General features: G+C 48.6%; 1 protein-coding gene across 5 annotated transcripts in view; it reads left to right on the top strand.

Moving 5' to 3' along the window:
• The first annotated feature begins 1,662 nt into the window (after window positions 1–1,662).
• Window positions 1,663–18,255, top strand: part of C7H2orf76 (chromosome 7 C2orf76 homolog) — a 58,428-nt gene continuing 41,835 nt past the window's right edge. Inside the window, exons 1-2 of one of the 5 annotated variants that reach the window (XM_030209367.1) lie at window positions 1,663–1,737; window positions 9,950–10,105. In XM_030209367.1, coding sequence (XP_030065227.1) covers window positions 9,973–10,105 — 133 coding nt within the window. In that variant the 5' untranslated portion in view covers window positions 1,663–1,737; window positions 9,950–9,972. Of the gene's footprint in view, window positions 1,738–1,758; window positions 1,816–2,615; window positions 2,685–9,814; window positions 9,842–9,949; window positions 10,106–18,255 lie in introns of those variants that run through there. The other 4 variants (XM_030209366.1, XM_030209371.1, XM_030209370.1 and 1 more) reach the window with 4 other exon arrangements.

Below are 18,255 nucleotides of genomic sequence, written 5' to 3'. Positions count from 1 at the left end.
ACAAATGCATTTAAATTTAGGCATCCTGTTATAGAATGGTGGTGTTAGTGTCCTTTATTACCTTGGCTATTAGGGATTCAGCTTGGAAGACCTCAATTTCTATTTTTATTTCCCTCCTGTTGGTTTCCTCTTGTTCCTTGGGGTTTTTGCTAAATTAGAACCAGGCAACTATTACAGCTGTTTTATTGTAAATTAGGTTTATTCCCTCAGCCCCTTCTCTCCATAACCAGGTGACTATTCTTGGTAAGGGGCCACAGATCACTGTTCCTTAGTGGCTGGTATGTTTGTACCCCAATTTCTACCTGTAAGTATCACTGTTATATGATGAATTCCCTCAACCTTCATGGGTTACTTCCTAAACAGTATTCCCACCCTGATCTACAGTAGTTGAGGTTGGTACCTGAATTATCTTCTCTATGCACTGTACAGTAGTGCCAAACAGCAGGTAGCCAAGTCATTACCATTTTAATTATTTGCATTCTTTATATTTTTTCAGCCTTTGAACACATACAAGCTAACTTTTCAAATTGACTGAGGGTGTGTGTGTGTGCTAAAGTCAGTAGTCTTTTCTTGACACACTGAAGAAGGTAAATGAGTGTGGAACTAGATTTACATTGGACTTAGATACTGTAGATTTTATTTTATGCTACTTGTTTTGCTTTTGAAGCTAGAGTATGCAACTTAATTGGGACAGCTAATGAGTTTTTCCCCTTTGTGTCCTTATTCTGCATTAATATAAATGGAGGAAAAATGTTACCAGCAAAAGCTGCAGCTCCAGCCACAAACCGGGGGGGGGGGGGGGGGGGGGGGGGGGGAGGCAGTTCTATAAATTGGCACCTCAGTTTGGGTGCCCTATAAAGGGCACACTTAGCACCAATTCTATAATGGCTTATGGGCACACCTACGCCATTACAGAATACTGGCACAAACCAACATTTGCATGCCAAAAGGTAGGCACACAATAGCTGGCGTAAGTGGCTGCACATGCCCACGCTCCATCCACTAATGTGCCCCCCCCAACCAGTTATGTAATTTAGGCCCACTGTTTATTGAATAGCATATAGCATTTACATGCATATCTGCCAATTATTGGTAGCAATCGTAAGTGCTACTGTTCTATAAAATTTAGGTGTGCTAGTTTATAGAATTGCAGAGAAGCCAAGCTACCCTGTGGCTGGACATTTATAGACAATTCTGGATTTCTCACTACCTCATCCTAGTGTATTATCTATCATATTATGGGTCTTGCAGCATTGATTGCAATGGTCAGGATCGGGCACTACAAACTCCATGCTGCGTTGGGGATGTAAGTTCAACACAAGGACTGTCTCAAAACCTCCAGCCTTGAACTAGATAACTTGCAGCTCTGGAATTACTTTTAGGCGGTTGTTCATCATCAGGTCGCAGAAGAACGAACCTATAGGTGTACCAAGAGGGCAGCTGCTGAAGGAAAAATTAGCCACAGCTACCTTAAGTGCAGAGCAACAGAGAATTCCACCAGAAGCATTTCTACAGACACAAAGACATTGCAACAACCTTCACTTTTCCGGGTCTCAAGTACAAACCGTCCAATTTTAAGACTCTTATGTTTTTCATTCTAACTATTCAACCGGTTATGTCCAAAGAGAGGCTTGGAACGCATGGTTCCGCCCGGCCAGCACGAACCTTCTACTTCCGCCTCCCCTGCCGTCGCGACTCGCTACGCTAGTAGTAAATACTACGTGATCTGCGGAGACGGTAAGTTTGTCCCACGTGAGTCCCCATCTCGGGAGGGGCCGCACGGTGACGGCGCGCGGAAGGACTGTCACTGACTGAGTAAGGAAATGAATTGGGCTGGGCGTTCAGTGTACCAGCGAGTAGTACCTCATGATGCTGGGAATTTCATCCTAAATTTAGGATTCTTCCTCTATTGTTATTTATAGAGGGAGGACTGTCCACATTCCATCAAACTGCTCATGTTACTCCTCTCCGTAATCTCAATCCCTTTTCTCTCCATTTGCTGTAGTCGGTACCGATCTCTTTTATCTGACTTCTCCACGTGAACCTTTCTCACCCTTTGCCTTCTCTGTCTGTTACTTTTTCTCACTTTTCCTGCTTGATCTCCCTCTCTGGCAGGAAGAAAGCAGCACTTTATATCACACTAGTAAAAAAGGCTAGCAAGGTTTTCCTTTGAGTGTGTATGTTTGACAGTGAGTGAGTGAGTGTGTGTGTGTGAGAGAGAGAGAGACAGACAGACAGACAGACTGTGACAGAGAGTGTGTGTGTGGGAGAAAGACAGAATATGGATTGATTGTGTGTCAATGCTCAGGTCAGTGTTAATCTTCACTGGAAGAAAGAACCACCCAGAAAATACCCTTATTAATCAATGAATCAAGATGCAAGGATAGGCTTCCCTATCTCTGTCAGTATCTATATAGGCATAACCTTCCTATTTTTTTGTCCAAGCTCTAAATATCAAATTAAGAATTGAAACGTATGACGACGATGGCGGCGGCACTAGCAGCAGCATCGGTAAATGGCATACAGGTTCGGACCAACTCCGTCTCTCAGTTCTGGTCCCACCCTCATTCAAGGGTGGGACCAGAGCTGAGAGACAGACGGGCCGAGCCTGTACGCCATTTACCGATACTGCTGCTGGTGCCTCCGCTGTAACCCCGAACGGGTAACTGAGACTTCAAAAATTCGTAAGGAGGGGGGCTGGCAGTGGATGGGAGGGAGGAAGGGAGGCATGACGACCCTGGAACTGGGAGGGAGGGTGGGAGGGGGGATCCTGGAAGTAGGAGGGAGACTATGAAACTCATGGATCTGGGAGGGACCGTGGTGTGTGTGGGGTGTTGATGTGCTTTGGGTGGGGGGGAGGGGGTGTTTGATGTGCCGGTGGGACTTGGGTGATGCGCCTGGGGGAGGGGTTTCTGTGGTGCCACGCTTGTAGTGTTTTGATGCCCAAGTGGCAGGGAGCGGCGCACTGACAGCTGATTCCCAGGCAGGGGGAGGAGTTCTCCTCCCCTTGCCTTGAAATCAGCTGTGAGTGACGTCATCCTGGATACGGAGCCTAGCTCAGCAACTCCAGGGGCCACGGACACAGGCAGTCCCACATTAGAACGTTGGTGGTGAGAATTATTATATAGGATTTGTCTCCTGTGCTGTCCGCCTTTGCGCTGTGGTTTGATTGATGGCGTGTCCTTTGAGAATACACTATATGGTATTGAAGGCAACTGGTGGTTTGATTGCTGGCGTGTCCATAAAGAATACACTATATGGATTGAAGCCGGCTGGTGGAAGCGACAGATGTAGCATAAAGTGGTATTTGCTTTGGGCTACCCAGAGGGAGAGGAGACTGCACTGCTGTTGAACGTAAAATACCTTGACACTTCATAGATTCTGTCAAGTTTGATCCCATTTTGGTACATATATTTTGAAGTTTGAGGTAGCACCAGAATTGTAAGTTCTATGAAGAAGCATGCATGCATGTGCAAAGTGATGCATGTGGGTAAGAGGAACCCGAATTATAGCTACGTCTTGCAAGGTTCCGCGTTAGGAGTTACGGATCAAGAAAGGGATCTGGGTGTCGTCGTCGATGATACGCTGAAACCTTCTGCTCAGTGTGCTGCTGCGGCTAGGAAAGCGAATAGAATGTTGGGTGTTATTAGGAAGGGTATGGAGTCCAGGTGTGCGGATGTTATAATGCCGTTGTATCGCTCCATGGTGCGACCGCACCTGGAGTATTGTGTTCAGTACTGGTCTCCGTATCTCAAAAAAGATATAGTAGAATTGGAAAAGGTACAGCGAAGGGCGACGAAAATGATAGTGGGATGGGACGACTTTCCTATGAAGAGAGGCTGAGAAGGCTAGGGCTTTTCAGCTTGGAGAAGAGACGGCTGAGGGGAGATATGATAGAAGTGTATAAAATAATGAGTGGAATGGATCGGGTGGATGTGAAGCGACTGTTCACGCTATCCAAAAATACTAGGACTAGAGGGCATGAGTTGAAGCTACAGTGTGGTAAATTTAAAACGAATCGGAGAAAATTTTTCTTCACCCAACGTGTAATTAGACTCTGGAATTCATTGCCGGAGAACGTGGTACGGGCGGTTAGCTTGACGGAGTTTAAAAAGGGGTTAGATAGATTCCTAAAGGACAAGTCCATAGACCGCTATTAAATGGACTGGAAAAATTCCTCATTTTTAGGTATAACTTGTCTGGAATGTTTTTACGTTTGGGGAGCGTGCCAGGTGCCCTTGACCTGGATTGGCCACTGTCGGTGACAGGATGCTGGGCTAGATGGACCTTTGGTCTTTCCCAGTATGGCACTACTTATGTACTTATGTACTTATGTATTAGCAATGTTATCAAGTTATCAAAATGAAAAAATAAGTGTTTCCGTAGAAAATGACCCAGATGAAAAGTTTTATATGTAAGGACGTGGTGGACAGCATAAGAGCAATTTTATGCTGCCAGCCATTGAAGCTTGACCGCTTGTAGGATATTAAGCTCATTTATACAAATTGCTTTTTGTTGTTTTCCTCCTTGATTTTCCAGCATTGCAGTCGGATGAGATGGGTTTTGAATTGAATGTAGGAACTTGTGTACTCCAAACAGCTATGAATACCAGTGAGGCCGCTGGTCAGTCATCTTGGCCAATTAAATCCTGATGGTTTTGCTGGGTGATACCAAGTCATGTCCAAAATGCCAGCACTGATCTGGTTGGTTTTTGAGGAATTATAGGCTGGCCCATGGCTTGTGCTGGGGCAGGCTCCCTTTTCCTGCCCCCTTCTTCTTATCACCTTGTTGGATGGTAAGCGGCCACTACTAACTCATTTGTGGGGTGCTAGGGTCTGCTGCCCCCAGCACAGCTACTCTGTGACCTGCTTCTCCTGTTTTTATCACACTGATAATCGGGGGCGGACTGTGAGTGGTTTAGGCCCCCTGCCTGGCCGCCGCCTGACACCCTTCTGCTGCCCTGGACCTACCTGAAGGGCCCTGGTGGTCTAGTTGTCTCTGGGGGGAGTCTTGGCTGCCATTTTTAAAATACAGCGGTGTCGGGCAGGGGGAATAGCGGCATAACAACAGGCAGGAAAGAACTTGTTCTTTCTGCAGAGGCCACTAGATCACCAGCAGTGCATCTTTAAAGGTAGGACTGGGGAAGGCTGTAGTATGCGGCCTGCATCCGGACAGAGCCTCTGGGCCCTCGGGCACTGTCCAGTTGTCTGAATGGTCAGTCTGCTCCTGCTGATAATGATAATGAAACAGAATGCTGTGTGTATTCTGTAAAGCCCTGAAGTGAAATCATAATATTTATTTATCACATTTGTATCCCACCTTTTCCCAACTGATTGCGGGCTCAAAGTGGCTTACAATAATATTATGGTAAAGTTACGATGCAAGAAGTACAATTTTTGCGACTTGAGAGCAGGATAGAAATAAGTTAACAGTGATAGGTTTTGAAGTAAGATATAATTAACAATTATTCGGTAGTAAATAATAAGAAGATAAGGTGTAATTAGAGTCCATTGGATCTTATAATAGTAAGGGATAATTCTGATTATGTTGAACCTGAGGAATAAGCCTTCTTGAACAATACTGTTTTCAATGATTTCCTAAAATTTAGGTAGTTCTGGGTAGTTTTTGTTAATTTGGGTAAGGCGTTCCACAGTTGAGCGCCATTGTAAGTGAAGTTTGAGGCGTAAATTGATTTATATTTTAAGCCATTACAGTCTGGGTAATTAAGTTCAGATATGATCGTGAGGAACTGGTTCTGTTTCTGGGTGGTAAATCAACCAATTCAAGCATGTGTTCTGGTACCTCACCATAGATTATTCTGTGGATTAATGTGCATATTTTAAATATGACACCGCAAGGTGGTATTGAGCAGCTGAAGCCTGGCAACTAGCAGAAGAACCGATATTTTTTTTTCCAGTAGTTTTGGCTAATGGTCCTTTGTGTACAAAATAGAGCTAGAGATAAGTGTGGTGAGTGATTTTCATCTACAAACACATTGCTAAATTATTTTGTAGAACAAATGCCTCATTCAGTGCTGCCAACGTATGATTTTTTTTTTATAGGCTGCTAGATCTGTAGTAACCTAACTTTATGAAAATGTATTTCACCATTGCCATTTTATGCATTACTGTTTCTTGGTGTATAAAGAGAATATAAGCTTTGCCTTACTGGGACAGACCAAAGATCCATCAAGCCCAGTATCCTATTTCCAACAGTGGCCAATCCAGGTCACAAGTACCTGGTAAGATCCCAAAACAGTAAAACAGATTTTCTGCTGTTTATCCTAGAAATAAGCAGTGGATTTTCCCAAGTCCATCTTAATAATGGCTTTGGACTTTTCTTTTGGGAAATTATCCGAACCTTTTTTAAACCCTGCTAATCTAACTATTTTCCAGAGTTGAATTACATATTGAGTGAAGAAATATTTTCTCCGGTTTGTTTTAAATTTACTACTTTGTAGCTTCAATGTGGGGCCCTAGTATTTTTGGAAAGAGTAAACAAGCGATTCACATCTGCCCACTCCACTCCACTCAGTATTTTATAGACTTCAGCTGTCTCTTCTTCAAGATGAAGAGCCTGTGGAGCTGTATTTGAGGGTGGTTGTAAAGCGTTTTCGAAAATGCATCAAGGAGTGGACATTTATGCACTGGTTATGTGTGATGGGAGCACCCATTTTACAACCATAAATGTCCAAAATATCAATGGGGCCAACACAGGCACATAAAGGTAGATGTGCTGGCACAGACATGTTTTATATACTGAAATAGCAATGTGCACATGTTTTTGTGAGGACATACACTTAGTCAGCCATTTTAGAAACATAAACGTTTAGTTTTCCAAAAGCTGTCACAGAGCCTGGCATCCCATGCCGGTTTTAGTTGGGGAGAGGGGACATAAACCATAGGGGGATTAAGTGGTGACCTCTCCTAATCCTTCTAGTGGAACACTGCTTGGTATGGGCACTTTTCTGAAACCTATACGTCCTGGGTAGCAGATGTAAATCCCTACGTTGATCTTCCTGTATTGACATAGCTATGCCGTCGCCTTCTGAAATGGGGATTACATTTGCCTAGATCACACCCACTTCCCAGATGCACGTTTTTGAGTTTTACATATATACTAGGAAAAAATGCCCGTTTCTGAGCGGAATGAAACGGGCGCTAGCAAGGGGCCCCCTCCCTCTGTCCCTCGAAGCTACTTGCCTTGTTCGCTGTGGGCCGTTTCGGCCCTCGAGTGTCAATAGCTCCGCCCTCGACGTCATGACGTTTTGACGCGTCATGACGTTTTGACGCGAGGGCGGTGCAGACACTCCAGGGCACACCGGATATCTCGGGCGCCTCAACTTCCGTGGAGGCTTCAGAACGTTGGGGTTGCCTTTTATATATATAGATATCCGTCTTTGTAAAATTGGGATTAAAATGTATGTGCAATATGAATATTTAAATGCTAGTTTGAGTGTCTAAAATATGAATAGTGCTTCTAAAATAACCACTATAGTCTCCAACTCCCAAGTATTGTGGCCGCACAGACTGAGCCCATGTCCATTGTTCATGATGATTTTCCTGATATTAAAAAACTGTATCCGTAAAAAGAATTTTTAAAATTTACTGACAGTTGGCAAACAGAAAAGTCGATGGTGAAAGCTAGGACGATGCTTGGGTGCATAGGGAGCGGAATGGCCAGTAGAAAAAAGGAGGTGATGATGCCCCTGTATAAGACTATGGTGAGACCTCATTTAGAGTATTGTGTGCAATTCTGGAGACCGCACAGGAGTCGGTCCAGAGGGTGGCTACTAAAATGGTCAGTGGTGTGCGTCATATATATATATTTTTTTATTACATTTGTACCCCGCGCTTTCCCACTCATGGCAGGCTCAATGCAGCAGGCAATGGAGGGTTAAGTGACTTGCCCAGAGTCACAAGGAGCTGCCTGTGCCGGGAATCGAACTCAGTTCCTCAGTTCCCCAGGACCAAAGTCCACCACCCTAACCACTAGGCCACTCCTCCACTGTTGCTACTATTTGAGATTCTACATGGAATGTTGCTATTCCAACATTCCATGTAGAAGTCGGCCCTTGCAGGTCACCAATGTGGCCGCGCAGGCTTCTGCTTCTGTGAGTCTGACGTCCTGCACGTACGTGCAGGACGTCAGACTCACAGAAACAGAAGCCTGCGCAGCCTTCTACATGGAATGTTGCTAGTGGAATAGCAACATTCCATGTAGAATCTCCAATAGTAGCAACATTCCATGTAGAATCTCCAATAGTATCTATTTTATTTTTGTTACATTTGTATCCCGCGCTTTCCCACTCATGGCAGGCTCAATGCGGCTTACATGGGTCAATGGAGGGTTAAGTGACTTGCCCAGAGTCACAAGGAGCTGCCTGTGCCGGGAATCAAACTCAGTTCCTCAGTTCCCTAGGACCAAAGTCCACCACCCTAACCACTAGGCCACTCCTCCACTCATCTGGGAACACACTTAAAGATCTCAATGTGTATACTTTGGAAGAAAGGCGGGAGAGTTGAGATACGGTAGAGATGTTTAAATACTTATGTGGCATAAATGCACAGGAAGAGAGTCTTAATTGAAAAGAAGCTCTGGAACGAGGGGGCATAGAATGAAGGTGAAAGGTGACAGTCTCAGAAGTAACCTGAGGAAATAGTCCTTCATGGAAAGGCTGGTGAATTTGTTGAACGGTCTCCCGGTAGAGGTGTTGGAGAGAAAACTATATCTGAGTTCAAGCAAGTTTGGAACGAGTACATAGGATCTCTAGGGGAGAGGAAGAGATAGTAGATGGCATGCATGGATAGGCAGACTGGATAGGCTGCATGATCTTTATCTGCCTTCTTTTTTTTCTGTTTCTAACCCTGGTCTCCCTCAGGGGCTAATACAGAAAGCTACTGTGAGCAGAAGAGCCTGGTTATTGTGAGGTGTACATGCATGTTACTGGCCACACAATGCGCACAGGGATTCAGCACTGGTTAACTTGCATGGTACACAGGGGAGCACAGTATATTAGATGAGTTCGTTAGTTATTATGCTGCAATGCACAGAAGTAAATGCGTATTTTAACACACACACACACACAGAATGTGAGAAATTCACCTTCGGGTCCGAGGCAGCATAAAAGGATTAATCAAAAAGGTGTAATGCCACTTTTTAGGATTTACAGCTAGCTTTTTCGATTTTTCTGCGACAATAGCAAGTACCTGCAACTTTAAAAGACAGAACAGGAGGTAACAGTTCTGCGTGTGTCTGAAGAGAACGGAAGTGCCAGCACACATCTGCGCATGAACCAGAATGTTCTGCTTATAAATATCAGTCTCGCAAAACTTTTATGTGCAAGAAACCTTTGTGAGGCTGATTATTTATGTGCATATTATCACTCAGGTTTCTGCACAGATGTGTGCTGGCACTTTTGTGTCCTTCAAACATGTGCACAGTGAATCCTTCCTTAACTTTCTGTGCATATGTTCTTCAGGCTTTCCCTGATTATCCTGCGAGTTCTGCGCTCTTTGAATTTACATCTCATTAGCTTGCTTACAGCGCTGTGGAATATTTTCATGTTAATCTCATAGTAGAAGCCGAACACTACTACTACTACTTAACATTTCTAGAGCGCTACTAGGGTTACGCAGCGCTGTACAGTTTAACAAAGGACAGTCCCTGCTCAAAAGAGCTTACAATCTAAAAAGCGAAATGTCAAGTGTCAAGTGGGGGCAGTCTAGATTTCTGAATAGAGGTATGGTGGTTAGGTGCCGAAGGCGACATTGAAGAGGTGGGCTTTGAGCAGGGCTTTGAAGATGGGCAACTCTGTGTGGCTTTGTACGTCGACCCCTCAGTGAGTTATAAATTTGCAGCCCATCACTAACATGGCTGACTTGCAGCCAACTTGATGCTGTTTCTGCTAATACCTCTAAGCAAATATGATTAAACCTTTCTGTTTCAGGTTATTTGCCGTACTTCATTCCTATGTCATCAGGAGAAGTGACAGTCACCGTCCGACTTGTTCGTTCCTTTGAACACCGCAACTTTAGGCCCGTGATATATCACAATGTTAATGTGAACCAAACTGTGAAGGAATTTATCACGCTTGTAAAGAATGGTACGTCCCTGCTACTGTATCTTTTCAGCTTTGTTATTGTGTAGTGGTGCATGGAATGTGGGTTTGCCTTCAGTAGCAGTGTGGTGGTGGCGGCGCGGTTTTTGGGTACTAGCAGACTGTGGTACGGGTTGGGTTTCTCCTACTAACCTACAAATGCACTCGATCTGCAGCCCCTCCCTACCTCTCTACCCTCATCTCCCCTACGTTCCTACCTGTAACCTCCGCTCTCAAGACAAATCCCTCCTTTCAGTACCCTTCTCCACCACTGCCAACTCCAGGCTCCGCCCTTTCTGCCTTGCCTCACCCCATGCTTGGAATAAACTCCCTGAGCCCATTCGCCAGGCCCCCTCCCTGCCCATCTTCAAATCCTTGCTGAAAGCCCACCTCTTCAATGTCGCCTTCAGCACCTAACCACCTACCTCTATTCAGGAAATCTAGACCGCCCCAACTTGACATTTCGTCCTTTAGATTGTAAGCTCCTTTGAGCAGGGACTGGCCTTCTTTGCTAAATTGTACAGCGCTGCGTAACCCTAGTAGCGCTCTAGAAATGTTAAGTAGTAGTAGTGGCATAGCCAAGAATTTTTAACTTGGGGTACATCTCCAGCCACCCTCCCAGTACCTTAAAATCACCTCGGCTCCAGTCTTCGCCTGGGCAGCGGCACTCATAGGCTGCCTGCGGCCAGCACTGGAACTTTCTCTCTGAACCGATCTGCCCTTCACAAAACAGGAATTTCCATCAGAAGGGGCGAGACGTTTCAGAGAGAAAGTCTTGGTGCAGGCCGCAGGCAGCCTATGAGTGCTGCTGCCCTGGCGAAGACTGCAGTGGGGATGATTTTAAGGCACGGGGGAAGGGGGGGGGGCAGGGGACTGGGTCTTAACAGGGAGGTGCATATGCAATACACGCATCTTGAATAAATACGCCACTGAACCCGATTGCTTGTAGTACTGCAGTACACCAACTTAAGAACAGGTGAAGAGAGTGGAAGTACTGGGCAGACGTTGGAGGGAAAGCGGTAGTGAACACTGTGGAAACCCAATGATCTTATTAGTAGACCTTTAAAAAATGTAAATTCCATATCATCAAGCTGATCAATCCATAGACTGGTGGGTTGTGTCCATCTACCAGCAGGTGGAGATAGAGAGCAAACTTTTGCCTCCCTATATGTGGTCATGTGCTGCCGGAAACTCCTCAGTATGTTCTCTATCTCAGCAGGTGGTGGTCACACACAGCAGCAGCTCTGGCTAGGCCTCCAAGCCTAATTTTTAGGTTTTGTTGAGTGCCTGGGGTTGAGGGCTCTTTTGAGCAAGTGCAAACCTGGTGGTGCCAGGTCCCTCCTTTTCTCCCCCCTCCCGCTGGCTCCGTTAAAAAAAAAAAAAAAAATTTTGAACGTCCTTAAAGGCGTTTATTTCGACGTTTATTTAAACGTTTATTGCAGCTACTCACTGGGACACCAGGTCGTTACAGCTCGGAGCGGAAAGCAGGTAATTTTTACCTTTTTATAGCGGGCAGGGGGTTCCCCGATTGATCTCCACGTGGCATATGGCGTCGGAGGGCGAGGGCGCAAGGAGTCGCTCCCCGGATCGCTTTGGCGCTTCTAGAGGGGATGCGGGGGTCTTAAAGTCTGATTCGCCTTTGTTGGGTGACAGTTTCGTGACCGATGAGTGTCCCGGTCCTTCCTCCGGCGTGGCGGTTTTTTCCCGCCATAAACGCCCATCCCCCGCTGCTCGCCTCCGCCATCTTGGCCGGCCACGCGGCTCGGACGGCTTCTTAGTGGGCCGCCCTTGAGGGAGACATTAATGCCATGGACGCCCTTAATTTGGGCGACGGCACCAAAGCGGCTAAATTTAAGAGCCGTTTTTTTCCCGCGCGGCTCCTTCGCGGAGTGTCGCGCCGGACGCCATTTTGGATGCGCAGCATGTCTCTCCCCCGCTCTTGCGAGCGCCGGTTGAGGGTGCGTCTAGGGCTGTAGCCCAGGCTGCGGAAGTGCACAGTCTGGGGGGTTTCTCCCCCGAGTTTGTTTTGCTGCTGCATCAGGCCTTCCTTATGCAAAACGCTGCCCCTGCTCCCTCGTTTGGTAAAGAGGTTGAGGTCCCCGGAGGTAAACGCCCTCGGGTTGATTCACAGGCCTTGGAGGACCTTGTCTCCTCCGATGTAAATGAGGGCAGCGTATCTGAGTTCTCCCAACGGTCCTTTGCGGATCCCTTGGAGGAGACGGATTCCCGCTCGGTTGGAGCGGATGACCCCTCTGCAGCGCGGCTTTTTAGCTCAGAGGATTTGCCCAACCTGTTAGTGCAGGCCATGGGCATTTGAAGTTTTCCTCTCCGGAGGACGTCTCTCCCTCAGCCCCTGTTGGCTCTGCCATTATGCTGGGGACGAAGCGCCCGCCTAGATCCTTCCACGTGCATGATGCCAGGCACACCTTAATTTCGGCTCAATGGGATGTCCCGGAAGCGAGCCTCAAAGTGGCTAGGGCGATGTCCCGCCTCTATCCTTTGCCTGAAAGTGAACGTGAGGCCTTTCTGTGGCCTACCGTGGATTCTTTAATCACTGCGGTGACTAAGAAAACGGCTTTGCCGGTGGAAGGTGGCACGGCCCTAAAGGACGCCCAAGACAGAAGACTGGAGGCGGCCTTAAGGTCGTCCTTTGAGGCGACTGCTTTAAGTTGCAGGCCTCGGTTTGCGGTTCCTATGTGGCCAGGGCGTGCCTGACTATGGTGCAGCGGGCTTCCCCCTCGGATCTTTCCTTGAGGGCTGATTGGCCGGCCCTGGAATCGGGCTTAGCCTATTTGGCAGACTGGCTGTATGATGTCTTGAGAGCCTCAGCTAAAGGCATGGCTCAGACAGTCTCTGCGCGGCGGTGGCTTTGGCTGAAACATTGGTCTGCTGACCACGCCTCTAAATCCCGCCTGGCTAGATTGCCTTTTAAAGGCAAGCTGCTCTTTGGGGTCGAGCTGGACAAAATCGTGACCGATCTCGGCACGTCTAAGGGCAAGAAGTTACCTGAGGTCAGGGTTCGGGCTAGTACTCGTCCCGGTACCTCCAGAGGACTGTTTCAGGAAGCCCGTCGGTACCGCCCGGGCAAGCCGGGCTCTTCTGCCCCCTCTTCCTGCAAGAGGATTTTCTCCCCCACGCAGCATTCCTTTCGCAGAGACCGCCGTCCCGGAGGTGCTCCCTCCGGTCCTCCCCCAGGGTCTCGTACCCAATGACGGGGCCTTGGTCCTCGCCCCAAGGCAGTTTGGAGGACGGCTGTCCTCGTTTCGGGGTAAGTGGACCACAATGACTTCAGACGCGTGGGTGCTGGAAGTCATCAGAGACGGCTGCAAGCTAGGGGTCTGCCGACCCTTAAGAGACGGGTTTATACTCTCTCCCTGCAAGTCTCCGGTCAAAGCTGTGGCAGTACAGCAGACCTTGGACAACCTGATCCGCCTGGGTGCGGTCGTTCCGGTGCCAGAAAATCAGATTGGCAAGGGACGTTACTCCATTTTCTTTGTGGTTCCAAAGAAAGGAGGTTCTGTCCGGCCTATCCTCGACCTCAAAGGGGTCAATCGGGCCTTGAAAGTGCGGCACTTTCGCATGGAGACTCTCTGCTCTGTTATAGCGGCAGTGAAGGCAGGAGAGTTCTTGGCTTCCTTGGACATCAAGGAAGTGTACCGGCATGTTCCCATCTGGCCTCTTTACCAACGCTTTCTGCGTTTTGCAGTCCTGGGACGACACTTCCAGTTCAGAGCCCTCCCTTTCGGGTTGGCTACTGCTCCGCTGACCTTTTCCAAAGTAATGGTGGTCATAGCGGCCTTCCTGCAAAAGGAAGAAGTACAAGTCCATTCTTATCTGGACGACTGGTTGATCCGAGCCCCCTCTTGTGCAGAGTGCGGCAAAGCTGTGGCCCGGGTAGTTGCTCTTTTGAGCTCCCTGGGATGGATCATCAACTGGAAGAAGAGCCAGCTGCGCCCGACTCAGTCCCTGGAGTATCTGGGAGTTCGATTCGACACCCAAGTGGGCAGAGTGTTCCTGCCAGACAATCGGATTGTCAAGCGTCAGGCTCAGGTGGACTAGTTCCTAGTAGCCTCTCCTATTCGGGCTTGGGACTACGTGCAGCTGTTGGGCTCTATGACGGCCACGATGGAAGTAGCGCCCTGGGCCAGGGCTCATATGAGACCACTACAACAATCTCTGCTGCTGCGCTGGACTCCGATGTCGGAGGATTATGCTGTGCACCTTCCCTTGGACCCAGCAGTGCGCAAGGCGCTGAGCTGGTGGACGCAGACAGTCAGGTTGTCTGCAGGAATGCCTCTGGTGACCCCGGAGTGGATTGTCGTCATGACAGACGCCTCTTTGATGAGCTGGGGAGCCCACTGCTTGGGAAGGACAGCGCAGGGGCTCTGGTCCCCTGCAGAGGCAAGTGGTCTATCAACCTCCTGGAACTCAGAACCATTCGGTTGGTGTTATTGAAGTTCATCCCGGTACTGCTGTTGAAGCCTGTACGGGTCCTGTCGGACAATGCCACTGCTGTGGCCTATGTCAACCGCCAGGGAGGTACCAAGAGCGCCCCTCTAGCCAGGAGGCTATGAATCTATGCCAGTGGGAGGAAGCGAACCTGGAGCAGCTTGCAGCGGCCCTCATTGCCGGAGTCATGAATGTCAGAGCGGACTTTTCCAGTCGCCATACCTTGGAGCCCGGAGAGCGGCAGCTATCTGCTCAGGCGTTCTTGGACATCACGAAGCGCTGGGGCCAGCCGAGCCTAGATCTGATGGCGTCATCGGCCAATTGTCAAGTGCCGCGCTTGTTCAGCAGAGGACGGGACCCTCGATCCCTGGGAGTAGATGATCTTCTCCAACAGTGGCCGACACAAGAGCTTCTCTATGTGTTCCCGCCCTGGCCCATGTTGGGCAGGGTGCTAGACCGGGTGACAAAGCATCCCGGCAGGGTAATCCTGGTGGTCCGGATTGGCCCAGATGTCCCTGGTATGCGGACTTGATCAGGCTCTCAGTCGGCGACCCTCTGCGGCTGCCAGTGGAGCAGGGCCTGTTACATCAGGGTCCCGTGGGGATGGAGGATCCCTCCCCCTTTGGTCTTACAGCCTGGCTATTGAGCGGCAGCATCTGGGAAAGTAGGGCTTCTCAGACAAGGTCATCGCCACTATGCTGAGAGCGAGGAAGCGCTCTACTTCTACTGCTTACGCCAGGGTTTGGCGTATCTTTGCAGCGTGGTGTGAAGCAGGCTCACTTTCTCCCTTCACTGCTCCAATTTCTTCAGTGTTGGCGTTCCTGCAAGAAGGTCTGGACAAAGGCCTGTCGCTCAGTTCCCTTAAAGTTCAGGTGGCGGCTCTGGCTTGCTTCAGGGGCCGCCTGAAGGGTGCTTCCCTGGCTTCGCAGCCAGATGTGGTGCGCTTTCTCAAGGGAGTTAATCACCTGCGCCCTCCTCGGCGCTCAGTGGTGTCTGCGTGGAGCCTCAACCTGGTGCTAAGAGCATTGCAGAAGCCGCCTTTTGAACCCTTGTCGAGGGCATCTCTGAAAGACCTGACGTTGAAAGCAGTCTTTTTGGTGGCTATCACTTCAGCCAGTAGAGTTTCCGAGCTCCAGGCACTCTCATGTTGAGAGTTTTTTCTGCAGTTTCCTGAGGCAGGAGTGACTATTCGCACAGTGCCTTCCTTCCTGCCCAAGATTGTTTTTCGCTTCCATGTGATTCAGCAGCTCTGTCTCCCTTCCTTTCGTAGGGAGGTCTACCCAGAGGAATACTCTGCTCTCAATTTCTGGATGTGAGACGAGTCATCATCAGATACTTGGAAGTGACCAATGATTTCCGGAAATCGGATCATCTGTTTGTCCTGTTTACAGGTCCTCGTAAGGGTCTGAAGGCTTCTAAGCCTACAGTAGCAAGATGGGCAAGGAAGCCATTGCAGCGGCTTAGGGTCCGTCTCCTTGGAAGAGATTTGCAAGGAGGCAGCTTGGGCTTCGGCCCATACCTTTGCCAGGCATTGCCGCTTGACTGTGGCTGCTCGGGCGGAGGCCCGGTTGGAGCTTCAGTGTTGCGGTCAGGGATTTCTATGTCCCGCCCTGGGTGAGTACTGCTTCGGTACATCCCACCAGTCTATGGATTGATCAGCTTGATGATATGGAAGGTAAAATTATGTATAATCATACCTGATAATTTTCTTTCCATTAATCATAGCTGATCAATCCATAGCCCCTCCCAGATATCTGTACTGTTTATATTCTGGTTGAATTTTAGGTTCAAGTTTAGCCTTCAGTTACTTCAGGAGGACTTCGTGTTCAAGTTCTTCTTTCACTTGGATTCTTCAAGAGTTGAGACGAGTTTGTGTTACAGTGAGCTGCTGCATTCCTCTCCCCTCCGTTTTACGGGGCTGGATTGAGATTTAAATTCTGCCGGCACTCCCTCCCGCTTCGTGCGGCTGTAGGGCAGCTTTGTACCCCTCCCGCTTCGGCGGTGGTAGGGTCAGTCAGCTCCTCCCGCGGTTGCGGTTGCAGGATAAGCCAGATCCCCCCGCATCGGCGGGTGTGGTGTCCCTCCCCCGCTCCGCGGGGATGAGCTGGACGGATTCCCCTCCCCCACTTGTGTGGGGATGAGCTGGGTTAATTCCCCTCCCCCGTTTCGGCGGTGGTGAGCTGGGCAGAGTGTCCCTTTGTGGGTGTAATTCTCTTAAGTGCTGAGTCCTGCGGATGGAGCTTTGATATCGACATACTGAGGAGTTTCCGGCAGCACATGACCACATATAGGGAGGCAAAAGTTTGCTCTCTATCTCCACCTGCTGGTAGATGGACACAACCCACCAGTCTATGGATTGATCAGCTATGATTAATGGAAAGAAAATTATCAGGTATGATTATACATAATTTTACCTTAAGTTCTAATATTTTTTGGTTACGATCAAACATTGCATTTACATATGTAATTACTGATTTTACAACACAGCTGTTTTACACATGTAGATGCCGGAGGATGCATAGAGCAAAGGGGGTCATGTTCTGGATGGTTTATTAAAATATTTGTATTTCCAGTTTTACAGAGGAGTCCACTTTAAAAAAAGTTTCTTGTATGATTTTATTAGGTGTCCTTTCCACAGGAAAACACCATCTAGCTTAATTTCGAAAGGGAAGGATAACCATCTTCTGACATAAATGGGGAGATGGGCGTCCTTCTCTCAGGGTCGCCCAAATTGGCATAATCGAAAGCCGATTTTGGGCGTCCCCAACTGCTTCCCATCGCAGGGACGGCCAAAGTTCCTGGGGGGCGTGTCGGAGGCGTAGCAAAGGTGGGACTGGGGCATGCCTAACAGAGGGGCGTCCTCGAGCGATAATGGAAAAAAGAAGGGCGTCCCTGATGAACACTTGGCCGACTTTACTTGGTCCTTTTTTTTTTTTTCGACCAAGCCACAAAAAGGTGCCCTAAATGACCAGGTGACCACCGGAGGGAATCGGGCAGGGATGATCTCCCCTGACTCCCCCAGTGGTCACTAACCACCTCCCACCCTGAAAAAATACAACTTTAAAAACTTTTGTCTTTTTTTTTTTTTTTTTTAGAGTATGGGTGAAGGACCAGCTTCACTATGCTTCCGTCCCTGCGACGGCAGTTGAGGATGTCCTTCAATATGCATCTGTCTGTGCGACGGCAGTTGAAGACGTCCAAAATGTGGATGTTTGTGAGAAGGACATCCATGCCTGCTATGCCTCCAACACCCCCTTTATTTATTTGGATTTTGGATCACAAGTAGCAACAGTGGGATTTGAACCGTCCACCTCTGGATTGCAAGACCAATGCTCTAACCACTAGGCCACTCTCCACTCCTGCATTCCACTCTATTCCCTTGAAATTTGGCCATTCCTGTGTGTGTGTGTGGGGGGGGGGGGGGGCGTATGCAGGTCCCTGTGGGGGAGGTATGTGTGTGTCAGCGCAGGCATAACGAGGGCGTAGACGTCCTTCTTTCAAACATTTTGGATGTCCTCAACTGCCCCCACCCCCAAACAGGGATGGCCACATTTCAAGGGAGTGGAGTGGAGGAGTGGCCTAGTTGTTAGAGCACCGCTGCGCTAAAAGTGGCCGCACTGCGCGGAAAACCCATGTGTTGACACCAGCATCGGCCACTTTTTAGTGCAGCTTGGTAAAAGGACCCCTAAGACTTAAAAGGGAGCATA

The sequence above is a fragment of the Microcaecilia unicolor genome, chromosome 7, assembly GCF_901765095.1.
Source record: "Microcaecilia unicolor chromosome 7, aMicUni1.1, whole genome shotgun sequence".
Classification (NCBI taxonomy): Eukaryota; Metazoa; Chordata; class Amphibia; order Gymnophiona; family Siphonopidae; genus Microcaecilia; species Microcaecilia unicolor.
Note: the sequence above shows the minus strand (reverse complement) of the source record. Positions and strands in the feature narration are given on the sequence as shown.